This window comes from Lepus europaeus, chromosome 13, assembly GCF_033115175.1.
Source record: "Lepus europaeus isolate LE1 chromosome 13, mLepTim1.pri, whole genome shotgun sequence".
NCBI classification, from domain to species: Eukaryota; Metazoa; Chordata; class Mammalia; order Lagomorpha; family Leporidae; genus Lepus; species Lepus europaeus.
In genome coordinates, this window is record NC_084839.1 from 40,060,917 (window position 1) to 40,087,901 (window position 26,985).

At 40.3% G+C, this 26,985-nt stretch overlaps 1 protein-coding gene across 4 annotated transcripts in view; it reads left to right on the forward strand.

The window, feature by feature from the left end:
• The window catches only part of PLEKHH2 (pleckstrin homology, MyTH4 and FERM domain containing H2), a 106,900-nt gene extending 80,494 nt beyond the window's left edge, over nucleotides 1–26,406 (forward strand). For 2 of the 4 annotated variants that reach the window (XM_062209350.1, XM_062209351.1), the window contains 10 exons: nucleotides 1,281–1,378; nucleotides 2,695–2,872; nucleotides 4,104–4,259; nucleotides 5,702–5,799; nucleotides 9,510–9,651; nucleotides 14,415–14,560; nucleotides 16,186–16,315; nucleotides 19,408–19,494; nucleotides 23,436–23,573; nucleotides 24,571–26,406. In XM_062209350.1, the coding sequence (XP_062065334.1) occupies nucleotides 1,281–1,378; nucleotides 2,695–2,872; nucleotides 4,104–4,259; nucleotides 5,702–5,799; nucleotides 9,510–9,651; nucleotides 14,415–14,560; nucleotides 16,186–16,315; nucleotides 19,408–19,494; nucleotides 23,436–23,573; nucleotides 24,571–24,756 (1,359 nt within the window). In that variant the 3' untranslated portion in view covers nucleotides 24,757–26,406. Of the gene's footprint in view, nucleotides 1–1,280; nucleotides 1,379–2,694; nucleotides 2,873–4,103; nucleotides 4,260–5,701; nucleotides 5,800–9,509; nucleotides 9,652–14,414; nucleotides 14,561–16,185; nucleotides 16,316–19,407; nucleotides 19,495–23,435; nucleotides 23,574–24,570 lie in introns of those variants that run through there. The other 2 variants (XM_062209352.1, XM_062209354.1) reach the window with 2 other exon arrangements.
• Nucleotides 26,407–26,985: the final 579 nt, after the last annotated feature.

Genomic DNA, 26,985 nt, shown 5'->3' on the forward strand with positions numbered 1-26,985 from the left:
CTCCCTGTTCTTCAATCACATCCTGCCTTTGCAACTTGTCTACCTTGTACCTGTCAGTATTTCTGTTACCTGGATGGCTCTTCTTCCTTCCCACCTGTAGAATTTACCACCCAGTCCAAGCAACATCTTCTGTGTGACTCCTTTCCTGACTTCTCCAGCATTCCCTCTGTTGGTTATACTTTTAAAAAATTAACACATGATATCACTATACTGTATTCTAATTTACTGTTTATTTATTTTTTAAAGATTTATTTATTTGAAAGACAGAGTTATAGAGAGAGGTAGAGACAGAGAGAGAGGTCCACTGGTCCATCCACTGGTTCACTCCCCAGATGGCTGCAACAGCCAGAGCTGCACCAATCCAAAGCCAGGAGCCAGGAGCTTCTTCTGAGTCTCCCACCTGGGTACAGGGGCCCAAGGACTTGGGCTATCTTCCACTGCTTTCCCAGGTCATGGCAGAGAGCTGGATCGGAAGAGGAGCAGCTGGGACTTGAACCGGCATCCATGTGGAATGCTGGCGCTTCAGGCCAGGACTTCAACCCACTGTGCCACAGCACCAGCCCCCTAATTTACTGTTTAAATACATAACTGTCTTCTACTATACTGGAGGCTCCTCAAGGTCAGGGACTGTGCCCATTCACCCCTCCGTTTCTATATAGTTCTACTCACTTAATGAAAAAAATATAGAAAAGAGAACATAGAACCAAGCAATGAAAAAATAAAAATCACATGTAATCCTGTTACTTAAACATAACTTCTGTTAGTATTTTTTATACTTGCCCTTCATGTGTGTCTATCTGTCTATATGTACGCATGTGTGGGTAGGTGAGTCTTGGTTAGGGTATATGGTTTTTTATTATTTTGCAACCAACCTGCCTTCCTCAAAGCTTTTAAATTTACATGAATGAGTAAATATGTAAATGAACAAAAAAAGGAATGCTGTCTTAGTCTTTGAGTGTGATGTCAAGAGATCTACATGTCCACTTTGCTTTTGTATCTCAGTAGCAGGCAACCATATCCACTACTAGATGGATGCATGAATCTGATCTAATAGTTGTTTATGTTTTTAATATGTGATGAGTGTTCTCAACAAATATACATTTATATAAATGTCTTGCTCCTTCCATATATACATGTGTGTGTGTGTATATATATATATATATGGAGCAAGACATTTTTGGTGAAGGGAGACCATCATCCACCACTGCTCTCCCAGCCTCCACCAGCCACACCTCTGACCATCGTGGGAGATCTAACCTGTGGTCCCTCTCTTTGCCCAGGGCTGGCAGCTCTTGGCGCTCTGTGTTGGGCTCTTCCTCCCCCATCATCCTTTCCTGTGGCTCCTCAGGCTCCATCTAAAGAGGAATGCAGATTCCAGGTGTGCAGAAAACTAGCCCGCTGAACCATTTCTGTGGCCTCTGAAAATCTACAATAAATCATAAGTATTTAATATCCTGCCAGGTACACTTTCAGAAGAATGTGTGACACAAATATGGATACAGGAAGTCTTTGGTTATCATTTAGGTAGAGCTTGGAATAGGTTTCCTTTGTTATGTTAATCTTTTGGACGATTGCAATAAAAGCCAAACTGACAAAGAATATTTTAAAGTGAAAAGTCTGTGTGTGTTTCCGGTATGAATGACTTAACATTAGTTGGTGTTCATTCAGTCAGAGGAACTGTTTCGTTTCCTTAGTTTTCCCGTTTACTATTTTCCTCCCTTTGAATTCTTTGGTGTGGAAAACTTCCCCTAATGGTCTTCCCTTCTTCTATAATTGGATGTATTTGAATTACATTCAGCATTTGTATTCCCTTGGAAAATCCACCTTTCTGAATGGCTTTCTTGCAATGGGGCTCAGGAGCATTCAGCCAAGGCTGATCCAGAATCATTTTGTCCTACCCGAGGCTAATGTTGGGCTGCTCAAATAGATCCTGTGACTCAAACACACACATACACAGTAAAACAAAAACAACTTGGAAGCAATAGGAAAACAGCCTGCAGCTCATTCTACATTTTGGGGCACTGTGATCAAGGTCATATGCTTTCAGTTGCTGTCACTGAGGGTGACCCTTTAGGATCTCCTTGAAGGCAATTGAATACAAATATATTTAGCAGTATTATCAATTTGACTTTATAAACAGAATAAAAATTATCTAGAATAAATGAGGTCAAATAAGACCTTTATCCAACTTTTACATTTCTTTATCTGGTGGTTTTAACATTCAATATTTTTTCACAAGTGTGTGTATATGGGGTAAAGAAGGAAAATACATTTTCATTTTTGTTTGAAAACATTTTCTCAGCTTGTTAGGCAGTCGGGTATTAATCTGCATGTTTAAAGGAGAACTCTGTTGCATCCTGTTTTCCTTTACCAGTCTCCATACAAGTATTTTCTTTCTGTTTCTTAATGGCATCACTATGTATTGACTGTATAATGACTGGTAATGCGACTCTAATACAATAAAGATCAAGAATACTTCATAGGGATGTTTCAGTCACTCAGTTGCTAAAGCAGACATTAAATTTGAGAAAAGTTACAGCAGTTTGGAATCATTCAGAAAGGAAAATTACTGCCAACATTAGCATCATTCATTGTAATAGTGTACCTCAAGGGGCCCTTTATAAATGGTTGCATATTTTAGATTGTCTCAATTAAATTTATTCTTCAAGTTTTATTTTAAGTTTTGTATTACAGGACTGAATTTGGAAAATATGCCATTTACTGCCAGCGATGTGTGGAAAGAACCCAGCAAAATGGTGATCGGGAAGCACGACCCTCAAGAATGGAAATTCTTTCAACCCTTCTTAGAAACCCTTATCATCATTCTTTGCCCTTCAGTATACCAGTGCACTTCATGAATGGGATATATCAGGTAGGCTAGCATTTGTACTGAAATAAAAACTTGCTCAGCCAAGAACCATATGTGTAGGCTCCATGGAACAGGCTGGTGAGACTGTCCGCCTCCCTTTGGCAGCAGCTAGCAGAGATAAACCTGCACCAGATCTAACAGATCATCTATTAGAACAGCTGAGTTTGAAGTAGTTTTGCTAAAAAAAAAAAAAAGAAAAGATTCACACTAAAAACAAATTCATATTGAACCAATTAAGGGATAGATTTCACTGCCATTATGATTCTGATGGAATAAACAAAAAACACTTTGGTTAAGGTTTTCACCATCAATGCAACTACTAGGTGAGTAAAATAGTTACTAACATCTGTGTGTACAATTTTATGATCATTTATAAATTTTTATTTATCTTTGTTTTATTTAGAAGGCAGAGAGAGATCTTCTGTCCACTAGTTCACTTCTGAAATGCCTGTAACAACAAAGGTTTGGCCAGGCTTTAGCCAGTAGCTCAGAAACCATCCATGTCTTCTTTGTAGGTGCCAGGCACCCAAGTACTTGAGCAATCACTTGCTACTTCCCATGGTGTACATTAGCAGGAAGCTAGAATTGGAAATACAGCCGGAGCTGGAACCCAGGCTCCTCTGTGGGATGCGGGCGTCCCTAGCCACATCCTAACTGCTATGCCAAACTCCGACCCCTTACTACCTTTTTAAATCTCCAAAGTGCAGAAATTATTTGGAAAAACTTTCCTGGACCCTCCCAACTCTCAGATCCAGGTGATTACTTCTTAACTGTTCCAAAGCTAGTAATTAGTCTTTGGAGCCAGCAGCCTTTTATCACAGAATTCAGTTACGTAAGGACACAGGCATTAAATACATAGAAATATTCCTTTATTTTAAATGCATTTCCTGTTTGTGTTTCCTTTCATTTGCTTAAACATTGCATATTGAATGGTAGTTCTTGGTTTGTTTCTAATGGGTACGATAATGTTTCTGCAAGTTGTCTGAAGCTGTCAAATGGTCTATTTTGAATTCCTGTCTGTTGGCTGAAGCTGAGATTTTTGAATTTTTACAGCAAGCGGCAAGTAATCTTGTCAATGTTCTCCAGTGAAGCTTTAGGGAAAAAAGCTAAAGCACCTAGAAAAATAAATGTTATCATTAATCATGCTTCAAATGTGCCCTGTCTCCTTACTGCAAACTCAGTTTGAAATTTGTACACTTTGTATTAAGAGAACTGCCTTGTTATTCCTGTCTAGGTAGTTGGGTTTGATGCATCCACCACAGTGGAAGAATTTCTGAATACATTGAACCAGGACACAGGAATGAGGAAGCCAGCACAGTCTGGATTTGCTTTGTTCACAGATGACCCTTCTGGCAGAGATTTAGAGCACTGTCTTCAAGGAAACATCAAGGTACAAGCAAGTCCTAGAAGGAACCAAAGCCAGCCACCAGCAAAAAGCCTACTCTTTACTCTTTGCAAGAGGCTTAGTTTAGGAATTTTTCAAAACAGAACAAAGCGAAATGTTATTTTAAACCTAACCTTGAAAATTGTTTAAAAAATTATCAGACTTTGGCCAGACAGTAAAATTCAGGGTTTTTGTTTGTTTGTTTGTTTGTTTTGTTTTAAGATTTGTTTGTTTATTTGAGAGGCAGAGTTACAGAGAAAAGGAGAGAGAGAGAGGTCTTCTATCTGTTGGTTCACTCCCCAGAAGGCCACAATGGCTGGAGCTGGGCCAGGCTGAAGCCAGGAGCTTCATCTGGGTCTCCCATGTAGGTACAGGGGCCCAAGCACTTGGGCCATCTTCTGCTGCTTTCCCAGGCCATTAGCAGGGTTCTGGATTAGAAGTGGAGCAACTGGGACTCAAACCAGCGCCCATATGGGATGCCAGCACCACAGTCAGAGGCTTAACCTACTACATCGCAGCACCGGCCCCAACAAGAAAATTCTCAATGCACAGTCTACACACACACATCTCCATGTGAAAGAGAGGAAAAAGATTGATAACCTCTGAATGCTAGAATAATAAAAGTGTAAAACCACTGATAAAATGATTTTCCATTTCTTTTCATTTATTCAACTCTTGTGTCCCAGGGGCTGTGCTGAACCCTATGGGGAATACAAGAAGGGTCAAAAATAGGTTTCTGTCCATGGTGAACTCATAATTTGCCTAGGAAAGAGCAGATTTACACAATGATAATCTTAAACTAGGGTGATAAATATTTTAAGAGTGTTGTGAACTTTGTACAGAGGGAGAGATTAAGTTCCACACTGTAAGTTTGGGAAGACCTGAGCTAGAATTTGAAGGATGAGTAGAAAGCGGACCTGTGGAACAAGCTTTTTTTAAAGTTTAGGAATACAGAATTATAGAAACACAAGGGACCTCAGACAAACAGTCCACTTTTCTTGCAAATGAGGAGATTGCCAAAATCAGACAACTAACTATTTCTGGCCCTAGGCCCTTTCTTTGTATTTCGGATTTCTTTGGTATAACTTGTTATTCCAATCTTTGTAAACTTAGAAGGTGGAAAAGTTAGTTCTTCAGTGATCAAATCATGAAAAAATCCTTGGAATCTTCTAGTTTCCAGTTTCATCCAGTCCTTCATTAAGATTCCTTTTTGAGTAAAAAATTCAAGGCCACAGTCCAAAGTTAATGTGTATTCAAAAGGGTAAGTTGGCCAAAGAGCAATGCATAATTAAATCCTAAACTCAGAATGGCGCAGAGGCTGGAAGCAAAAGGCTTGAGCAGATTTGACCTGATCACAGTAATTGAAAACGTCCGGTCTACAAATATACTTTTCAGAAAATCTTCATCTGAAATGTCCCATAAATCTCAGTTTTCCATTTCCCTTCTAGATTTGTGACATTATCTCTAAATGGGAGCAAGCTTCCAAAGAACAGCACCCTGGGAAATGTGAAGGTACAAGAACTGTGCGGCTGACTTACAAAAACAGGTGTGTAAGAGCCACGGCGCCGGCCGAAAAATTATATTTTATAAAAATGTATCTGCACAAAGATTAGAAAAAATAGCTGCTCTCTTAAGTTGGTTGATACAAGGATGAATTTTTCACTTTCAAAAGTCCATTTAACACTATTATTACATTTTTATAAGGACTGAATATGCAAATACTGTACTGTAGATCTGTAGTAAGAAGAAATAACCGTTTGCCCAAGTCTTTTAGATGTGATGTATTCATATGCATTCATTCTCATTCCTTCATGTTCTCTCTTTTCCTTTTTTTTTTTTTTTTTAGTTTTATTCATTTATTTGAAAGAGTTACAATGAGAGAAGGAGAGACAGAGAGAGAGAGATCTTCCATCTGCTGGTCCACTCCCCAGATGGCCACAATGACCAGGACTGGGCCAGGCCAAAAGCCAGGAGGCTGGAACTTCTTTCAGGTCTCCCATGTGTCAGGGACCCAAGCACTTGAGCCACCTTCTGTTGTTTTCCCAGGCCATTAGCAGGGAGCTGGATCAGAAGCAGAGCAGCAGGGACATGTCCCAGTGCCCATAAGGGATGGTAGCATAGCAGGCCACCTTACCTGCTATGTCACAACATCGGCCCCTCTCTCTTTTTTGTTGTTGTCTCTTAGTTTTATGCAGCCCCTTTGCTAGATGTTCTGGGAAAAATGGCAATAAACCTACAGGTAGAGCCAATCCATGACGTTTCAGATTTACAGTTTGTGAGGAAGGCAGTTGTTAATCATGTGCTTGCTCTAATGAACATGCGCTTACACATTAACTTCCCCAGAGGAAGGGTGTGAGCTCACCTACCCTGCAGATTTCAGAAGCTTCTATGAGGAATTGATGCTTCCCCAAGGTCAAGGAGGGCCTGGTGTTCAGAGGCCTGCAGAGGGAGGCTGCACAGCTTTTTAGGAAGTGAGAAGATGCCAGGAGAACTGGAGCCCATTCCTTCTCGGCAGATAAAATGTCAATGTACATTGGCTTTTGGTCAGAAACCAGATTTTCTTTCCTTCTTTTTAAACTTTCTTTTTGTTCATATGTTAATGGAAGATGGTACTTGGTGAGCACTGTTAACTGACCAGTTCACACTCACTGTACCAAAATAATGGTATTTTGCAGATTTGATTTTAGTTTTAGACCTTGTAAATTAAAAAATCTATAAAATGTGAGAATCAGGGGCTGGCGCTATGGCATAGTGGGCTAAGTCTCCATATAGGCACAGTATCCCAGCTGCTCTTCTTCAGATCCAGCTTTCTGCTATGGCCTGGGAAAGCAGTAGAGGATGGCCCAAATGCTTAGACCCCTGCACCTGTGTGGGAGACCTGGAAGAAGCTCCTGGCTCCTGGCTTCAGATCAGCCCAGCTCTGGCCATTGAGGCCATATGGGAGGTGAACCAGCGGATGGAAGACATTTCTCTCTGTCTCTCTCTCTCTCTCTCTGTGTTCATAACTCTACCACTCAAATAATAATTAAATAAATCTTTAAAAATAAATAAATAAATAAAATGTCAGCATCAGAACCTGGTGGAATTTCAGAGGCCTACTTTTGGAAGATGTTCATGAACTTAAAATTGGAATGTAAGAAATGAAACTGCTGTAGTACATATAGAATGTTATAGACTTTGATCCAGTTCAGTTCTTTTCCTGATCATCTATTCACAGAAAAACCCACAAAAGTGGGCAGACTATCTCAATATGTTTCAATATCTTCTTTACCACATTTTTAATATTAGTGAAAAGGTGGGAGGAAACTTACATGTTTATTTAAAGAGAATAGGGCAGGGTCGGCATTGTGGCATAGTAGATAAAGCCACTGCCTGCGATGCTGACATTCCTTGTGGGTGCCAGTTCAAGTCCTGGCTGTTCCACTTCAGATCTAGCTCCCAGCTAATGTGCCTGGGAAAGCAGCAGAAGAAAGTCCAAGTCCCTGGGCCCCTGTATTCAGGTGGGAGCCCTGGCTTCTGGCTCCTGGCTCCCGGCTCCTGGCTTTACCCTGGCATTTTGCCCTGCAAAATGTTGCAGCCATTTGAGGAGGGAACCAGTGGATGGACAATTCTGTCTCTCTCTCTCTCTCTCTCTCTCTGCCTCTCTTCTCTCTTTCTCTAACTCTGCTTTTCAAATAAATAATCTCTTAAAAAAATAAAAGGAAATGGGTAAATAGTTATGGTGCATTCCTCTTCCTCTCACATAGTCAGCAATTAAAGGGTTACCTATTGACTTCTTTGTTCTGAATCGATGGTGGTTGTGAAAAATTGGAGTTTCTTTGTTCAAGGGTTCATGAGTTGTGATGATTTCCCAGAGTTCTAAGTAATAAGAAGGTGACCATGAACCTTTGGTTGCTAAGATTTTAAAAATCATACATTTCCATGACAGACATGTGACCTAGTAAAGATGCCGGGTTGAGATGTCAAAATCCCAAATCAGACTGCCTGGGTTCAAGTCCCAGCTCCACTCCTGATTCCAGCTTCCTGCTAATGGACTCCTGGAGAGGCAGCAGGTGATGGCTCAAGAAGTTGCCTCACTGGCACCCACCTGGCCCAATCCCAGCAATTGAAGGCATTTGGGGAGTGAACCAGCAGATGAGAGCTCTGTGTCTCATCTTCCTCTCTCTGCCTTTCAAATAAATAAACAACACATTTTAAATTACAAATTCCTAAAGATCAGCAAGATTGCGTAGACATCTATGCATGGACATCTAATAGAGTACTCCTGGAATAACTGTTTCCATTGTTGGCAGCCTTCTCCTGGGGCCATTAGTGACTGGCAAGAACAGGAGGCTAAAAGCCTTGAATCTTTTAAATGGTTGTTGATCCAAAGCCAGGAGCAAGGAGCTTTTTCTGGGTCTCCCATATGGGTGCAGGGGTCCAAGGACTTGGGCCATCTTCTACTGCTTTCCCAGGCCATAGCAGAGAGCTGGATTGGAAGTGGAGCAGCCGAGACTCAAACTGGTGCCCCTATGGGATGCCGGCACTGGGGTGGCAGCTTTACCCACTACACCATAGTGCCAGCCCCCAGATAATTCCTTTTTAAAATATTTATGTGTGTATTTATTTGAGAGACAAAAAGAGAGCTCCCATCCACTAGTTCATTCCCCAATGCCTCCCACAGTCAGGGCTGGGCTGAGGCCCAAGCCAGGAATGGAAGTATTGCCTGTCAAGAGGGATATAAAAAGTGAATTTGGGGGGGCTGGTGTTGTGGCCTAAGCGGGTTAAGATACCGTTTGCTACACTGACATCCCATTGGGCATCAGTTTATGGCCTGGCCCTCCACTTCTGATCCAGCTCCCTGCTAATGTGCCAGGGAAAGCAGTGGAAGACAGCCCAAGTGCTTGGGCCCCTGCAGCCACGTGGTAGCCCCAGAAGTTCCTGACTCCTGACTTCAGCCTGGCCCAGCCCTGGCCAATGCCTTATTTGGGGAGTGAACCAACCAGTGGATGGTAGATCTCTCTGTCTCTGTCTCTCCTGCTCTTTCTGTAACTCTGCCTTTCAAATTCAAATAAATGAATAAATCTTTAAAAATAATGATAAATAAAATAATAATTTAAAAACCATAAAATAACTAAAAGAGATCTTCAGCCTCAACTCAAAAACAGTTCTTCCTCATTTTGCTGAGCAGGTTACAGAGAACAGTTCTCTGGGTTTATCTTTACTTTCTTCCTTCGTAAAAATTTCCCATGTAACAAAAAATTTCGTTTTTTACAGACTGTATTTCTCAATGCAAGCTCGTGGAGAGACTGACAGAGAAAAGCTGCTGTTAATGTATCAGACAAATGATCAAATAGTAAATGGACTTTTTCCTCTGAACAAGGATCTTGCGTTGGAAATGGCAGCTCTTTTAGCTCAGGTAACTTCCATGTTCTGTAGAAGAGTATAATGAATTGATAAGATGCTAATTTCCACACTGAATTAAATGTAGCAAAATAATATACTGCTAGTAATTCTTTAAATTCACTTTGCTATGACCAACACCTTACAAACTGTCATTGCAGAGTGGCTGTGAGTTGCTGACCATTGCAGTGGGGCGGGATGAGATGGAAGTCCAGGAAGAGAACCTCGCTGAGCGTGTACCACTAGGTGTTACAGCTAGTAAAGGAATCCCAGCTGTGGCCCGAGGATGCATGCTGAAAGTGCTCAGTAATCTCACAGGGCTCGATCTTTGGGAAGATTAGAATACTTTCTTTGACTTATCTATTGTATCCATTAGGGTTAAGTTCAGCCTGCTATAAACATATACATATACAAGTAAATAATGACTTAATCAAAATAGAAGTATACTTCTCTCTTTCACCCTTTCCCACCAGTCACCACGTCCTGCCAGTTGTTAACTCCATATTCTTTACTCTGTTCACTGCCCTCCAAACTGACTACCATTGCCATGGTCAGACCAATGCCACATCCTCCCAGGTCTCCTTCAGTCGGCTTCTAACCAGCATGCCCTTCTCTGGTCTGATCTCCCACAAATTTATTCTTCACAAAGACACTAGTGCAGTTTTTCTAGTTATTTGCTACTGCATAACAAATGACCCCACATCTCAGTCTCTTAAAACAGTAACTGAGGCCTGAATGTGAAAGGACAGCTTGTCTCTGCCTCCCATGGCATCAGCTGGCATAGCTGGAGGGCTGGAATCATGTGAAGGCTCAGTCTCTCACGTGTCTGCTGGGTGATGTTGACTGTTAGTTGGAAATTCTGCTGGGACTCTCAGTTGGAACACCTACACGTGCTCTCTCTATATCACTGCTTGTTCTTTCTCCCAGAATGGGGGCAAGAGCAACATCTTAAGGGAGAGACAAGAAGTGCACTTGAGCTGCTGGCATTTGACCTAGCAGTTAAGACACTGCTTATGACTTTATCTGAGGGGCCAGTGCTGTGGCACAGTGGTTAAAGCCGCCACCTGTAGTGCTGGCATCCCATGTGGGCACTGGTTCGAGTCCTGGCTGCTCCATTTCTGATCCAGCTCTCTGCTATGGCCTGGGAAAGCAGTAGAAGATGGCCCAAGTACTTGGGTCTCTGCACCCACAAGGGGGACCCAGATGAAGCTCTGGGATCCTGGCTTTGGATCGTCGCAGCTCCAGCTGTCGCAGCCACCTCAGGAGTGAACCAGCAGATGGAAAGATGGAAGACTAATTCTCTCTCTCTCTCTCTCTCTCTGCCTTTGCCTCTCTGTAGCTCTGCCTTTCACATAAATAAATAAATATTTAAAAAAAAAAAAAGACTTTATCTGAGTACCTGGATTGGAGTCCTGGCTCTTGATTTCAGCTCTTGCTAATGTAGACTGTGGGAGGCTGCTGTGATGGTTCAAGCAACTGGCTCAAGCTGCCACCCATGTGGGAAACCTGGATTGAGTTCCCAGCTCCTGGCTTCCGTGTGGCGATTTAGATCTAGATGATGGGGGAGCGCGCGCACTCTCTCTCTCTTTCTCTAACAGATAAATAAGTAAAGTTTTTTTAAAAAAGAAGTATCATTTTTGCATGAAGATTTGTTACAGCACCAGTAAGTGATATGTAGCAAAATTGTGAATGAGGCTGTCATAGCACTTTATGATCTGAGCTCCACCTGCTTTTCCTGCCTCAACACTCCCTACCCTGAAGTTGTGCTTCAGTAAAGTGTCAAGTATGGCTGTGTGCACAATTCCTTGACTCGCATATGGTTCACTTTGTCTTGCCTCTTATACTCTACTAATTTATTTCTATTCTTTAAAACAAAAAAAGATTTATTTATTTATTTATTTATTTGAAAGGCAGAATGACAGAGGTGAAGAGAAGGGTGGCGATCTTCCGTTCACTGGTTCCCTCTCCAGATGGCCACAATGGCCAGGGCTAGTCCAGGCTGAAGGCAGCAGCCCAGAACTTCATCTGGAGCTCCTCGTGGGTGGCAGGGCCAAAGTAGTGGAGCCATCCTCCACTGCTTTCCCAAGTACATTAGCAGGAAGCTGCTGTGCCACAAATGTGCCCTAGTATATCTTCATTGCTTGAAACATTTCTAACCCCACCCCTTCAACTGTTAGCTTCATTTTATCCTTTAGTTTTACTCACAGGTTTGCTGATTCCAGGAATGCTTCCTGAATCCTGCCTCTTAGGGTTTCTGTAATGACCTACATGTACCTATTGCTGTCCTCACCTCAATGGTTCATAATTATCTATTCATGTTCCCCCTTTGCCCTGCTGACTGTGGACTTTTGGAAGGCCAGGACTTGTTCTTTATTTATAGGACAGCCTTATAAATAGTTCATTTCCCATTAGTGTTCTTGGAGGAATGGTAGTTTAGTTCACTTTTACAATAATTTTATGTCACCTAAGGAAACTCTGATTGCAGGAAGCTGGGGCAGACGTTTGGCCTGGTGGTTCAGAAAGCAGTTAAGATGCCTGCATCCCCTCTCAGAGCACCTGAGTTTGAATCCCTGCTCAGGGGTCAAGTGATGGCTCGGGTGTTTGGGTCCCTGCTACCCATGTGGGAGAACTGGATTGGGTTCTAGGCTCTTGGCTTTGGCCGCAGTCCAGTCCTAGCTGCTGCAGGCATTTGGAGAGTGAACCAGTAAATAGTGATTTCAATTTCTCTATCAATAAAAGGGAAATTAAGTAACTTCTGTGATGTCTTTTCCTTAGAATAGCTTTTGTGAAGGTAAATGAAATATACTAAAGGAACCTAAGCTTTGAAGAATTATTATTTCTATTGTGGCATGTTTCATATAGAATATGTTGGGAATTATCTGAGTTGATTTTCAGTTAGTCTGTGCACATTTATTGTGTTCATTCTATGCCATGTGGTTTGTTGGACACTGAGAAGGGAGATGCTGAACTTGGACATACCATTAAAGACTTCCCTATGAGACAAGTTTGCCATGAGTAGTCTACAGCTTTTTTAACCATTATTTGGCCAGCTGCCACATCCCTGGAGGTTAAGTCTTGATCTCAGATTTCACAGACAGCTGTGGGAGTGCTACCTCTGGGAGGAAGGATTTCAGTATATTTGAAGAGACAGTGTATGGGCTTTATTTGGTGTAAGGAAATTAAAAAGGGTAGTTGACTAGGTAGGAGATGGGTACTGACGGATACAAGGGGAAATGAAGCATGGGAACTAAACAGCAAAGCCAAGACAAGCAGCCAAGAAACTGGATCAAAGAACCCAGAAAGTCCTAAGAATAGACTGTAAGCACAAAGGCTGGCTGAAGACTTACATAGTAACTGATCAGGTTATGAACTGGAAAAGAAGAATTCTGGGGGTCAGCATCACAGTTACCAGTTGGCTAATAGCTTACCTGGAGGCAGAGGCTGGAGATACCAGGGCCCTCTGTGAGACCATTCCAGACGTGGTAGAGTCTTCCTTCTGTTTGTTGGAGAGTACAATAGGAATGATGTGAATGTTCAGAAAGACATTCACCTGAGTGTCCCCCAAAGTTTCCTCTTCCTTAAACCCTTTTTGGTAGCCTATACAAGGTACTTAGCTCAGTTTATCACAAATATTTGTCTGTCTCAGTCTCCCTTACTTGATGGCAAACTCCGTGGAAGTAGGGACTATGGTCAACTATTTCCTTTCTCACACAATGCCTGACTTATAATATGGACTCAGTATTATTTTGAATGAATAGATGGACAGGTGAGTTGATAGTTGGTGGGTAGGTAATTGAATGTTCTGGTAGAGGATGGTATCTGTGTGGTTTGTTTGTAGAAATAACAGTTGTACATTCTAGGGGCCGGCGTTGTGGCGTAGCGAGGTAAGCTGTCGCCTGTAGCACTGGCATCCCATATGTGTGCCGGTTTGCGTTCCTGCTGCTCCACTTCAATCCAGCTCGCTGATAATGGCCTAGGAAAAGCAGTGGGAGATGGCCCTGCCACCCATTTGGGAGACCCAAAAGAAGCTCCTGGCTCTTGGCTTCAGGCAGGGCCATACTGTTGTGGCCATTTGGGGCGTGAACCAGCTGATGGAAGCTCTCTGTCTCTTCCTCTCTCTGTGTAACTCTGTCTTTCAAGTAAATAAAATAAATCTTAAAAAAAAAATAAAAGAGTTGAACATTCTTGTATCAAAAGAGAGAGAAGATTGAAGGAACTGAAAGAGTCAATACAATAGCATTTATGGAGAAAATCTAGGAAAAAAGTAATGAGAATATAGTTATATTGCATCTGTTACAATCCATAGAAACCATTAAAAAGTACAACTTTTCTGCCTTTTATTTGTAACTTCAAATTCACTTTATCATTAGCAATTAAAACGGTACCTTAAAATGAAAAATTGTCTTATGTTATAGACAATAGCAAAGTAGCGCTTTCAATGAATGCTGCTAGGTAGCATCAGTAACTTAGGGAGGTTAGTGTAGAAATGGAACAGAAATATTTCTAGACTTTTTAAGAATTAGAATTCTTCTTTCTCCCCCCCGCCCCGCCTCTCTGAAACTCTGCCTTTCATGTAAATAAATAAATCTTAAAAAAAGAATTAGAATTTAAATGAAATTTGGATTGAATAATAGTTCTTGTGTGTGAGTTTAAACTCCATAATCACACAGATTTAGGTATTAGATGATTACAAAGAATGTTTAGAAAAAGTAAAACTGATTTTCTTTTTAAAAGCTCTCATTGGCGCTAATATTTTCTCTTTTTTGGATTTCCAATTAGGTAGAGATTGGAGATTTTGAAAGGCCTTTCTCAACTCCAGCAGGACATGTTACTAACCAGTGCAAAACAAATCAAACCCTAAAACAAGTCATAGAGAAATTTTATCCTAAAAGATATAGGGATGGCTGCTCTGAAGAACAGTTAAGGTAAGGGAATATTTGTAACTATGTAGAGGGTGGTGTCACATTAATGTTTTTTAGTAATATTTTTCTTTTCAAATTTCTAAGGTGCAAAAATTGCAATTATTTTCTCAAGATTTTTAAATATTATTGAGCACCAAGAAGTTATAAATATTCTTATTTAAGACATATCCAAAAGCTTTAGAATCTATCTTTTTAAATTTTAATGAAAATAATCTACCTTAATTTAGGTCTACTTTTCATTTTAATCTACTTTTATTTCATTCTTGTCCAAATTAATCCAAATAATAAATGAGGGGGGTGAAATTGGACAGTAATGTCTATTATGAAGTATTTACCAAAATTTTTTTATCTCATGATATTCCATTGTCCACAAATTGAAATAAAAATAAACTCTCTTCTTAGTCTAGACTTTTAATATAGTTTTAATTAAACTCAGCTGGAATGGGCATTTGGTCTAGTGGTTAAGCTGCTGGTTTGGATGCCACTGTCCCATAGTGCCTGGGTTCAATTCCTGGCTCTACTTTTACTCCACCAGCAATGATGTTTCAAGTTCCTGTCACTCATATGGGAAACTGGGATTGTGGTCTAGGTAGGCTCCCAGCTTCAGCCGCGACCCAGCCCTGACTAGTTCAGGCAGCTGGGGAGTGCACCAGTGGATGGAAGCTTGCTCTCTGTCTCTCAGAATAATTAATTAATTCAATTTTTATGAATATTTACTTATTTGTTTATTTGAAGTGCAGAACAAGAGAGAGAGAGAGAGAGAGAGAGAGAGAAACCCACCTTCCATCTGCTGGTTCACTTCTCAAATGGCTGCAATAGCCAGGTCCAGCCAAGCTGAAGCCAGCACCCAGGAACTCCTTCCTGGTCTCTCCGTGGGTAGCAGGGGCCCGAGTACTTGAGCCATTTTGTGCTGCCTTCCAGGAAGCTGAATCTGAAGGAGAGTTGCCACCACCCCAAAATGGGATGCTGTTGTCACAAGCAACATCTTAACCTGCTGTGCCACAACACCAGCCCCAGTTAACTCTATTTTTTGGAGTTTCGATTTTAAAGTGCTATAAAGAAAAGCTGGTTAGTTTTAAAAAATAGAGGCAACTCCAATTTACCATGAGTTTTTCAAAACAGAAACATTAAACATCAGCCTTTTGTCATGTAGAATAATCGGTTGCCTTTGTGATTTGAAATTTCTCCCTGCATCCCACATCTCTTCAAGCCAGGAGTGGCGGTACCTAGAATTCTGCCATTAAGGATTCATCAGGGGTTCTACTTATTGTACTTTTCTTCAAAAATTAAAATAATACCTTGAGAAATTACCTTCTAAACTAATTTACACTAAGGCTTGATGTCAGCTGTTCAGATTGTTTAAATTTACCAGGGGGTGGGAGATGGACGTGTAAGGAATAGTCCCTAGGTCATGCTGAGAGCACTGATGGTCTGAGAATCTGGTGGAAGGAAGGCTCCAGAAAGGACAAAAGGTAGTCAAGGTTGAGATGAGAGCCACATCTGGGTTACGCCTGCCCTTCAACAGTTGTGTGCAGAACTGGCTCAAAGAGAACTCCATCTTGGGAGGATAATGTACTGCGTATGTTTTTGCTTTGGTTCCTTTCTTTCTTTCTTTTTTTTTTTTTTAGGCAACTTTGCCAGAGACTGTCCACTAGATGGGTGGCCCTCCGGGGACACAGTGCGGCTGACTGTGTGCGCATTTATTTGACCGTAGCCAGAAAATGGCCGTTCTTTGGTGCCAAGTTGTTTCTTGCAAAAGTAAGAATGAATGGGAGGGAGATGCAAAATAAGAACCTTAGTTTACATAATCGACCAGATTTGCCCCAAGATTTAGTGTATTTTGCTTTTTTAAAAACAGAGAAATTCCCAGGAATTTGAAGAAAACAGTAGAGGGACACTAGGGAAAGAGCAGGAAAGCGTCTCCATCTTTTCCCCTCTGCTCAACTTTCCCCAAACCCTAAACCACTGCTTAGACTCCTTGGGCTAATCACAGGTCTGTAACCACTTGAGTCCTGCTTTCTTCTCTTCATTCATTCATTCATTCATTCATTTACTAACTCACTCATTTGCTCATTTTCTTAAGATTGAGTTCTGTCTGCCGTTGAGCTAAGCTCTGAGGAATCCATAAACCCACAGTTTCAGATAGGTTGTACTGGTACTTGCGGGACTGCTTCACTTACTCTAGTCCAGGGTTGTAGCAGATCTGTAAACGAGCCGCTGTGTGGTAAACATGGTTAAGAGTGACACAGAGTGCTGCAGACACACTGAGAAAGCAGACACACCTGCTAAGGAGGGCCAGCTCTCTCCCCAGGGGAGAGACCACACTTTCTAATTCTTGTGTCTGTTCCACCAGGTCACTTTTTACTCTCTCAGAGTCTTAGTGCACATCCTGTCTTGTGCTATATTTCTCTGTGTTTTAGTCTCACTATGAAGTCGCATACTCCTTGAGAGTATAGACTCATTGACCCTAAAATCCTCCTCTGGTGCCCATCATAATGCTTTGCACATAATTATTATTGTAATAAATGTTTGCTGATAGTTGTGCAGCAACTATCGGTGAGCCTCTCTGGATCTCGGATTCCTCATCTGTTATGAACACAGATGGACCAGACAAATCAAATCTAACATACCTTCTAACTCGGAAGCTGAGTGACCCTTTTATTAGGCAAGAAATTATTTTTGCTATAGAACTGAAAGCTGTATGCTAGGTTAACAGAAAGATGGTAAGGTTAGTATTTTTAAACATGTGTAAAATCAATGTTATATTCAGGGAGCTGACATTAACTGTAGTTGACCGAAGTACTGTATACTAACTCTTCCTCCAAACAGAATCCTTTTTTTTTTTTTTTTTTTCAGGTATCTATCCTTCCTACATATCTCTCTGTATTCGCAGGAAACTGAACACACCCCTAGTTGAATACAAGTCCCAGCCAATCAAGAAAATCCAATTCCAATTCCTTTTCCTTTTATTGGTCTATGGGTACCTAGTTTGTTAATGGTGACAAGGAAAAGCCTTTTTAGAGGTTTTTATTAATATAAAGAGAACAGATTTCATAGATACAAATGGAGAAGATTTTCTCATATGACTCTGGTGTCCTTGGATGCAGAAAACTGATTATTTTACTCTGCTCATGGCAACCAGTGCAAAATGTTGCCTGTTGACTAGGGCCAGATGACATTTGTGGTATTTGACTGTGTAATTTTGCTGGTTGACAGATGTTCTATTATTACTGCCAGGTAAATTATTCCCATCATAAGAATTAGTATGCAAGGTTGTAGGGTACTGTTTCTCCCCTGACGCCAAGAAGGCTGCTCCTTTGAACTGGTCCAGAAGTAGACAACTGGCATACTGGGAAGAAGCCTTGAAAAGCTTGTAGTGACTTTCTGATAACAGACAAAATTTAATTCTCATGATAGCAGAGATTGAATGTAATTCAACTTATATAGTCAGTTTCTGTCTTTCTCTTCTCTGATAATATATTCTGTGCTTGCTGACATAACATGCTATTATTAAATAATGACTATTGGGTTTCATGTTTCACAACAGGTATTTTTCTTCCTTTATAACCCGTGGAGGTCAGGAGTTACCTCCTTTGTTTGCCTAAGGTGTCCCTCTGTGTGTGTGTGTTAAAATGGACACAACATAAAATTTACCACTTTAGCCATCTTAAAGTGTCCAGCTGTGTGGCATTAAGTACATTCACATTGTTGTGCTACTGTCATCACCAGCATCTTCTGTATGCATTAAAGCTAACTCGCCATTCTTTCCTATGCTCTAGCTCCTCACAATCACCATGCCACCTTCTGCCTCTGTAAATTTGACTACTCTCAGTGCCACATAGACTAGGAATCATACAATATTTGTTCTTGTGCTACTGGATTCTTTCAATTAGTATAACGGCTTCAAAGTTTATTCATGTTGTAGCAGGTGTCAAAATTACTTTCCTTTTTAAGGCTGAATATTTCATTGTATCTATGTCACATTTTGTTTATCCATTTATCTGCTCATGGGCACTTGAGTTGAATGCTTAATGCTTGCCTATCCTTTGTAAATAACCCTCAGTAGATAAACTGTAACCTAGTTTTTAATTTTGGGGATTCTGATAAGTTTTACTGTATAAAGATAGTACAAGGTTCATCCTAGTTCCATTGTAGTCTTGACTTTCTTTTATAAGATTTAAGAGAAATATTTTTTGTTAGAATTTTAGTTGTTAACAACAAAACAATCATTATGAAATGCTCAAAGATATTCAGGGATTTTCATTGGGTTTTAGCAGTGGGAGATCTTTAATATAATTTCATTGCTTTTGCAATAAAAATTTGGTAGAAATTTTTGTCATTATTACTGATCACATAGTTTTATATTTTCTTTTTATTCTATCTTTATACTAGACATTGAACTTCGGCTCTAATAAACTTTCAGGGGAAGTATACAATTGCAATAATCCTTTACACATCTTAAGGTTATCAATATATTTTTGTTTCATTAGGATTGTGGTTATCATAGAAACCCTGAAAGCTTGGTCAACTATTCACCTCATGAAACAAAAGCAAAATAACATATTAACATTATCATTCTCACATTGTAGAGGAGGAAATTGAGCCTAAAGAGAGACTTAATAGCTTGTGCAATGCGCACATAACCAAATGGCAGATTTGGGTCTCCAGCCCAGCTCTCCCAATATCAAACTCACTATATTTTCATTATACCACACAACCTTGCCCCTGAGAGAGACTTTTAATGATAAGTTGTTGTTGTATAATGGAAAATGTTACTTGGAATGTAGACTAAAATATTTCTGTAATTTTGCTTAGCATTTGTAATCAAGTGTATTTTTCACCTATCATAGCCCATAACTCCGTCGTCACTAGGAAGTACTTTCCTTTGGCTGGCTATACATGAGGATGGTTTAAGCATCTTGGAATACACCTCCATGGTAAGATTCAACCCTAAACTTTTGCGTTGAGTCAGTTGTTTCCATTGATCATTATATGGTAAACAGGAAGTAATGATATCTTTTTTTAAAAAAGATTTATTTATTTATTTTAAAGGCAGAGTAACAGAGAGAGGGAGAAGCAGAGAGAGAGGTCTTCCATCTGCTGGTTCACTCCCTAAGTGGCTGCAATGGTCAGAGCTGGGCTGATCATTACCAGCCCCAGTAATGATATCTTGATCTAATTTTCTCATACACATTTTTCCTAACATTACCAAATGAATAGTCATTTTACAAATACAACTGTGGTTATAGCTTAATCTTTTAAAATGAGATAAGGTGGATCATCTATTGTGTATAAGAAAAATATTGGGGTAGGCATTGTGGTGTAGAAGGTAAAGCCTCTGCCTGTGACACCAGCATCTCATGTGGGTGCCAGTTCAGGTCCTGGCTGCTCCACTGTGTGATCCAGCCCTCTGCTAATGGCCTGGGAAAAGCAGTGGAAGGTGGGCCTCTGCCACCTACATGGCAGACCCAGATGAAGTTCCCTACTCCTGGCTTCTGACTGGCCCAGCTCCAGTCATACTGCCATCTAGGGAGTGAACCAGCAGATGGAAGATCTCTCTCTCTCTCCTTATCTCTCTGTAACTCTAACTTCCACATAAATAACTAAATCTTTTTTAAAAATATTGAGTTACCATGATTAAATTGCAATTATAGTTTTTCTCCTGAGATGGCTGAGACAACCATTTTTTAGGTGTTAGGAAGATTGTTTCCAATATAAAGTAACATTTATTTATTTATTTATTTGACAGGTAGAGTTATAGACAGTGAGAGAGAGAGACAGAGAGAAAGGTCTTCCTTCCTCTGGTTCACTCCCCAAGTGGCCACTATGGCTGGCGCTGCGCCAATCCAAAGCCAGGAGCCAGGTGCTTTTTCCTGGGTCTCCCATGCGGGTGCAGGGGCCCAAGCACTTCGGCCATCCTCCACTGCACTCCCGGGCCACAGCAGAGAGTTGGACTGGAAGAGGGGCAGCTGGGACTGGAACCCGGCACCCATATGGGATGCCAGCACCACAGGCAGAGGATTAACCAAGTGAGCCATGGCGCCGACCCCTAAAGTAACAATATTTAATGTATCATTAAAATAGACTTTAGTTTGACTAAGACTTCTGTGACATAATTTCTATAATTTCCCATAATGCCACCAGTTCGCTTGAACATATATAATATCTTACCACATAATTAAAAGTACAATCAAACTATGGTTTCTACATGTTCATTTGTCTGAAACAGTATTTTCCAACTTATTTCATGTATGGGTTATATAGTAAAAAATTATTATTATTAATCTGCTGGGCAGGAATTGTTAAATTCATATGTATAATGTGCTTCTCTTATCTGTAGCTATAGACAGAGATGAGTAAAATTTTTTGGAAACAAAGCTATCCTTTGGTGTGAGTTATCATTTCCTCTTAGAATTGCTAAAAATACTTTTTCAAATGACTTTATGTTTTCTAAGTAGCTTTCTTGAATGGGTAACTTGTAGATAGATTATCAAACCGATGACTTCAAGTCCTTGAGTTGCCTTAGTTCTCTTCCCCCTTGTCCCAGGAGGCAACCATGCAGGCTGGGGAGCAGACGCAGAGGCACTTGGTGCTGGAATGATCTGCTCGGTCTTGCATTAGGTGTACAGATTTCTTTCCTTTTAGGCTATACGTTTCTTAGTCATACCTTAAAAATTGTTTTATAGACACAGTTGGAAAAAATATTTGTTGCATATATGACAAAACGTTGGTATTCTTGATATACACTGATTCTTATTCAGCACCAAGAAAGTTATGGGCATATCAGTACACAAATTAGCCAAGGCAATTCACAGGAGAAATAAAACAGTCAATAAATGTATTTGAAAATGTTACTCTCACTAGTAATTAATTAGTAAACCTAGAACAGCAAGATTCGACTTTTCTTGAGTCAGGCTGCGGTGATTTAAAAGAAGGAAGTGATTCCAGGTTAGCAAGGCTGCACTGCTGGGAAGGTAGATAGGTATAATCTTGAAGAGGAGATTTGAAAACATTTTCAAAAATTGCCCTAGGGTGGGCATTTGGTGCAGTGGTTAAGACTGCTTAGGAGGCCCGCATCCCATACTGGAGAGCTTGGATTGTAGTCCTCACTCCACTGCTGAGTGGACTTCCTGCTGATGCACACTCTGGGAGACTGCAGTTGACAACTTAAGTGCTTAGGTCTCTCCTCTACCACCCATGTGGGAGTCCAGGATGGAGTCCCAGCTTTTGGCTTTAGCCTATCCCAGCCCTGGCTAAAGCAGGAATTGGGGAAGTAGACCAGTGGATGAGAGATCTCTCTCTCTCTCTCTCTCTCTCTGTCTCCCTCCCTCGCTCTCTGCCAGCCTTTTTCTTTTTTTTTTTTCTTTTCTTAAGATTTTTATTTATTTATTTGGAAGAGTTACATAATAGGAGAAGCAGAGAGAGAGAGAGAGAGAGGTCTTCCATCCACTGGTTTACTCCCCAATTGGCTGCAATGGCTGGAGCTAAGATGATCTGAAGCTAGGAGCCAGGAGCTTCTTCTAGGTCTCCTATGTGGGGGCAGGGGCCCAGGGACTTGGGCCATCTTCTACTGCTTTCCCAGGCCATAGCAGAGAGCTGGATCAGAAGTGGAGCAGCTGGGACTCGAAACGGTGCCCATATGGGATGCTGGCACTGCAGGCAGCAACTCCACCCACTGCGCCACAGCGCTGGCCCCAATCTGCCTGCCTTTCAAATAATTTTTTTTAATTTTAAGTACTTAAAAATCGTCCCTATTCTTTGAACTAGCAATTCCTGTTGTTTGATTTTATAACCAAAACAATAATTAGTTATACGCCTTATGAAATAACTCCAGAAGCAATCACTGGAGTATTGCTAAAGTTAGTGAAAAATAAAAAATGATTTAAATATACTGTAATAAGAGATTGACTAAATAAGGAATTGCCTATAAAATCATTTAAAATGATATTATACAAGTACTTTAGTAAAAGATGAAAGATTTATACGATCTGAAGAGAAACCAGAGAATATACAAGTACTTTATTTTATTTTTTTTTGATAGGCAGAGTTAGACAGTGAGAGAGAGAGACAGAGAGAAAGGTCTTTCTTCCGTTGGTTCACCCCCCAAGTGGCCGCTGTGGCCGACGCACTGTGCCAGTCCGAAGCCTGGTCTCCCATGCGGGTGTAGGGCCCAAGGACCTGGGCCATCCTCCACTGCCCTCCCAGGCCACAGCAGAGAGCTGGACTGAAAGAGGAGCAACCTGGGACAGAATCCAGTGCCCCAACTGGGACTAGAACCCGGGTGCTGGCGCCACAGGCGGAGGATTAGCCTAGTGAGCCTCAGCCAAGTACTTTAGTTGTCATGGAAAGATGTCCACATTATGCTGTTAAGTTTTAAAAAAAAAAAAAAGGAGAAGGTGAAACAGTGTGCATGATACTGTAATTATATACATCAGAATTAATCTCTCAGAGTGAAACAAAACAGATTTGCTAATAGTTAACCATTTTGAACATAAAAAGTGTCATTTTCTTATGATTCAACCTAATGCATATAAGAGAGATTTCTGAAATGGCATACAAAAAATATTAACTGTTATTTGCTCCTGGATAGTGGAATATAAGTACTTTATAGTTTCTTCTTCTATTTTCTAATTTTTGTGGTAGTGAGTTATATTTGCTTCAGGATCAAAATGTACTTTAATTGTGAAGGTAGAGAATGCCTAAATAAAGTTTGTAACACTACTATCTATTTGAATCATAGATTTCATTTTAGAAAATAATTTTTGTGTTATACCACAATTAATATCAGTATTTTAATGGGATATATGTTATTAACAATTTCTTGTTTTCTTTGAAAATAAAGGGTATATAACATATTTACTTTTTCTTCTCTTTGAAGAGGTTAATAGTCAGCTATGTGTACAAGAGTCTAATGACCTTTGGAGGCTATCAGGATGATTTCATGGTAGTCATCAACAATACACATTCAAAGGACAAACCAACAGAGAAGTTACTTTTTGCCATGGCAAAGCCCAAGGTGAGTGGAAGCCTTTGTGCCAAATGTTTTATGCTAGATTTTTCTCATTGAAACATTTATGGAGCAAAGACTGTGCTCCAGGTGGGAGAAAGACAGTATTTATAATCAAACACCCATGGACGAGAACACTGGCTTACCTCATCTTTCGAAGCCTTGATTTCTTCAACTAAGAATGTGATGCCACCTATTTTTTTTTGTCTTGAGAGTTCAGTGAAGGACGTTTGTAAAGTATTTAGCATGGTGCCTGGCATACAGAAGGTTAAAAACAAATGGTCATGGTGTAAGTTAGATTGTCAGGTACTTTATACAAATTAACTTATTTACCTGGGGTTATTCACTTCATGGACTCACTACAGGAAGTAGCAGGATTTTATAATTAAGGCATACCAGTTCTTTTACTATCTTTAATAAACTATATAGTTGTAATGTCTGTAAGTAAAGACAGTAAATAAAAAGGTGACATTCCAATATGTGATTATAGCTTTAGTATAAAGAATGGAAAATCAATTTTCCTAAAACTTTAAACTGTCTTAAAATTGTCAACTAAAAGAGACTATACTTCTTCAGAATCTGAAGCTTTTTTAAAAAAATGGCAGACAGCTTTCTTAATTAAGTCTGGACTTAAGTAAAGCCCATCAGCCACTAATGCAGATCATGGCACATTCAGTACTTTAGCTTAAATAAAGAGTGGAAATGATATGCTGAATTGCTTACACATGGCTTTGAGACATTGATAGAGTTTTGCCAATGACTGTCACGTTTCCTAGTGTTGCCACTAAATTTCTGTATTTTTGAGTTCCACTCTACTGGCTTACGGAGAACGTGTTGGTGCTGTGATGGTGCGGCACGTGTAGCACTTTGCTGTCTGGGCTAAAGAGAAATGAGTGCTGGGAGCCCGGACACGTGCAAGGCAGGCTCGCCCATGGCCAACCCTTCACTGTCTTTCTGAAGTGATGAGAACTTCTCAGGAGCGTAACGATTGTTTTTCTTGTTTTAGATTCTTGAAATCACTCTTTTGATTGCCAGTTATATAAACAACTTTCATCAGCAAAAGGCAGCATTCCACCACCTCTCTGCTCCAGCTCTCCTCTCAGCCCGGACTGGGGGACCGCAAGCCAGGGCCATGGGAAGCCAGCCGCCTCTGACAAACAGTAGACCAACCAAAGGCCCCACCTTGCTCTGAAAGTGAAGATCTGGAATGTTCTCTCGTGCACTGTGTGGTGGCTGTGTCGGCTGCACACTAGGGCAGCATGGTGCCCCATCCTGGTATTCCTGACTGTAACAGTATTGGGGGTTACTCGCTTTTATTTGATTCTTAAATATGCAAATGAGTACTAGGCATGAAACAAACGTAAGATTTGCCAACATGGTAATTTTCTTAGAGCAAATGGGTTACAGTACATCTGTCCTTCTCCCTTCGACTTTCCCATCAGAAGCGTTGTGCACTACGGTTGTTCTTTCTTTTGTTTTGAATGTTCTGTAAATCTTCAGAAAGGGAGATACAAAACTCCAACTTGATAAACTAGTTGGCTGGAAATGCTGACTGCCAAAAATTAAGTACTGTAATTAAATGTGCTTTTACTGAGTAGTATGGAGTTTGGAAAAACTGGCATACACAATGTAAGAAACAGCTGCAGGGTGATGTGCAGGGGTAAAATTCTAGAGCAAGTGCAATAAATATTTTGGCTCCGTGAATTATTATGTGAGAAAACATGAGTTAGGTAACCAGAACCTCCTATGTGGTATTAAAAGTATCCCCTGTCACCTTTGCAGATCACTGGGGTGTAAAGTTTAAAATGAGGCAGCGATTCCTGACGTTTCTTGGCTGTCAGCGTAGCCCATGCGCTCTGGAATATTGCCCACTTTCATTGCATTTGCAGCTGGGTCATTTTGACCTTGCTGTGTGAAATCGGATCTTTGAAAACAAAGATAATCCCTAAAGCCTTGCCCTTCATACCATCCTTCCTAATTATAGCTTGAAAATACATTTCCAATAGTATTTTTAAAGCTAAAATAATTCTTTTGTCCAAAAAGAATTTTTTACTGCCAAGGAGGTAAAATTTTAGTTGAGAGAGCCTTGAAAAGTATTACTTTACTGAGTTGTGTAAGTGGTCTGTGTATCCCGGGATGTGTCAACACCGCGTCATTAGTATTCCTACGAAACGTGAACCTGTGATAAGACATGAAAATTATATCATAAAAATGTTTAATTTTAATAGCAATCACAAATACACTTAATTTTATTTATGTGTAGAATATTTGTATTTATTTTTGAATATATATTTATCACTTTGTGTGTCTTTTTTTTTAAACCAACCTGAGAAAAGTGTTAGCTGCTGAGTGGCTGTGTCGGCAGAGCCTTCCTGCTTCTCTCTCTGCTTTCTCCCTACGGCAGTGCACTGTTCTCACACGAAGCCTTTTTCACCGTTCCGTCCTGTTTGAGTATCCTTAGAAGGGACAGAGCCAAGAAATACATTGCATAAGTAATTCTGTGCTTTATTGGTAATAATTAAAAGAGGATTTTAAAGAGCTCCACCAAATACACGTCTATCGCCCATTTCCCCTGCATGTTTTGAGCCATAACCGCTCACTGAGTAAGCAAATTAGTTTTTGAGAATAAACCAGTTAGCAATTTGGGAAAACTCTCAGCAGCTTTTTGCCTAGCATACAGTACAGTTTCTAAATTCCCTGAAAAGCGTTTAATCACCCATGGTTGGTGAGCCAGAGGCTTGGCAGAGCTGTGACATATGTGTGAGGATCTTCTTCGCCAGCAATAGTTCATTCACTATTTGGTAAGCCCCCACCCCCACCCACAACCTTCTAATTTAAACAAGTACTGAAGGCTTAAACTGTAGTGCCATAGACTTGGCATTTATTTTTGATAGAGCAGAGATAAAATATTTTGATGGAAAGAAATCAATTTTCTGTAACTGATGATGTGAAAATTTTATTTTAAAATATTCAAAGTATGTTATTATGATTGGTTACAAGAGAATAATGTTAACATGTTTAATTGTCATATTTGTCTCCTATCATTTTCTTTCCTTTCAATCATAATAAATGATTTACAAAACCCATTTTGAGCGTTTTCTTTTGAATAATCTTCAAGAAACACATAATGTCTTCATTGTCAAAGCTGAGGTGTATGACTAGGGAGAATGGTGGTTATTACCTCCTTCAAGGCATTCATGCTTTGTCTTCAGTGTTACTTTGTTTTATCTGCATAAAAGAAAGCTATTTTGACAAATTGTAACTTTAGTACATATCTATGTACATATAGATATAGAATATGTAAATACATAGATAGAAATTCTGGTTCTCTTACTATTTCATCATAAGTCCCTTAAGGGAGCTTGTTTCATACAGGTGAATTGAAAGGATGACGTTCTAAAAATTTATTTTGAATGTTCTG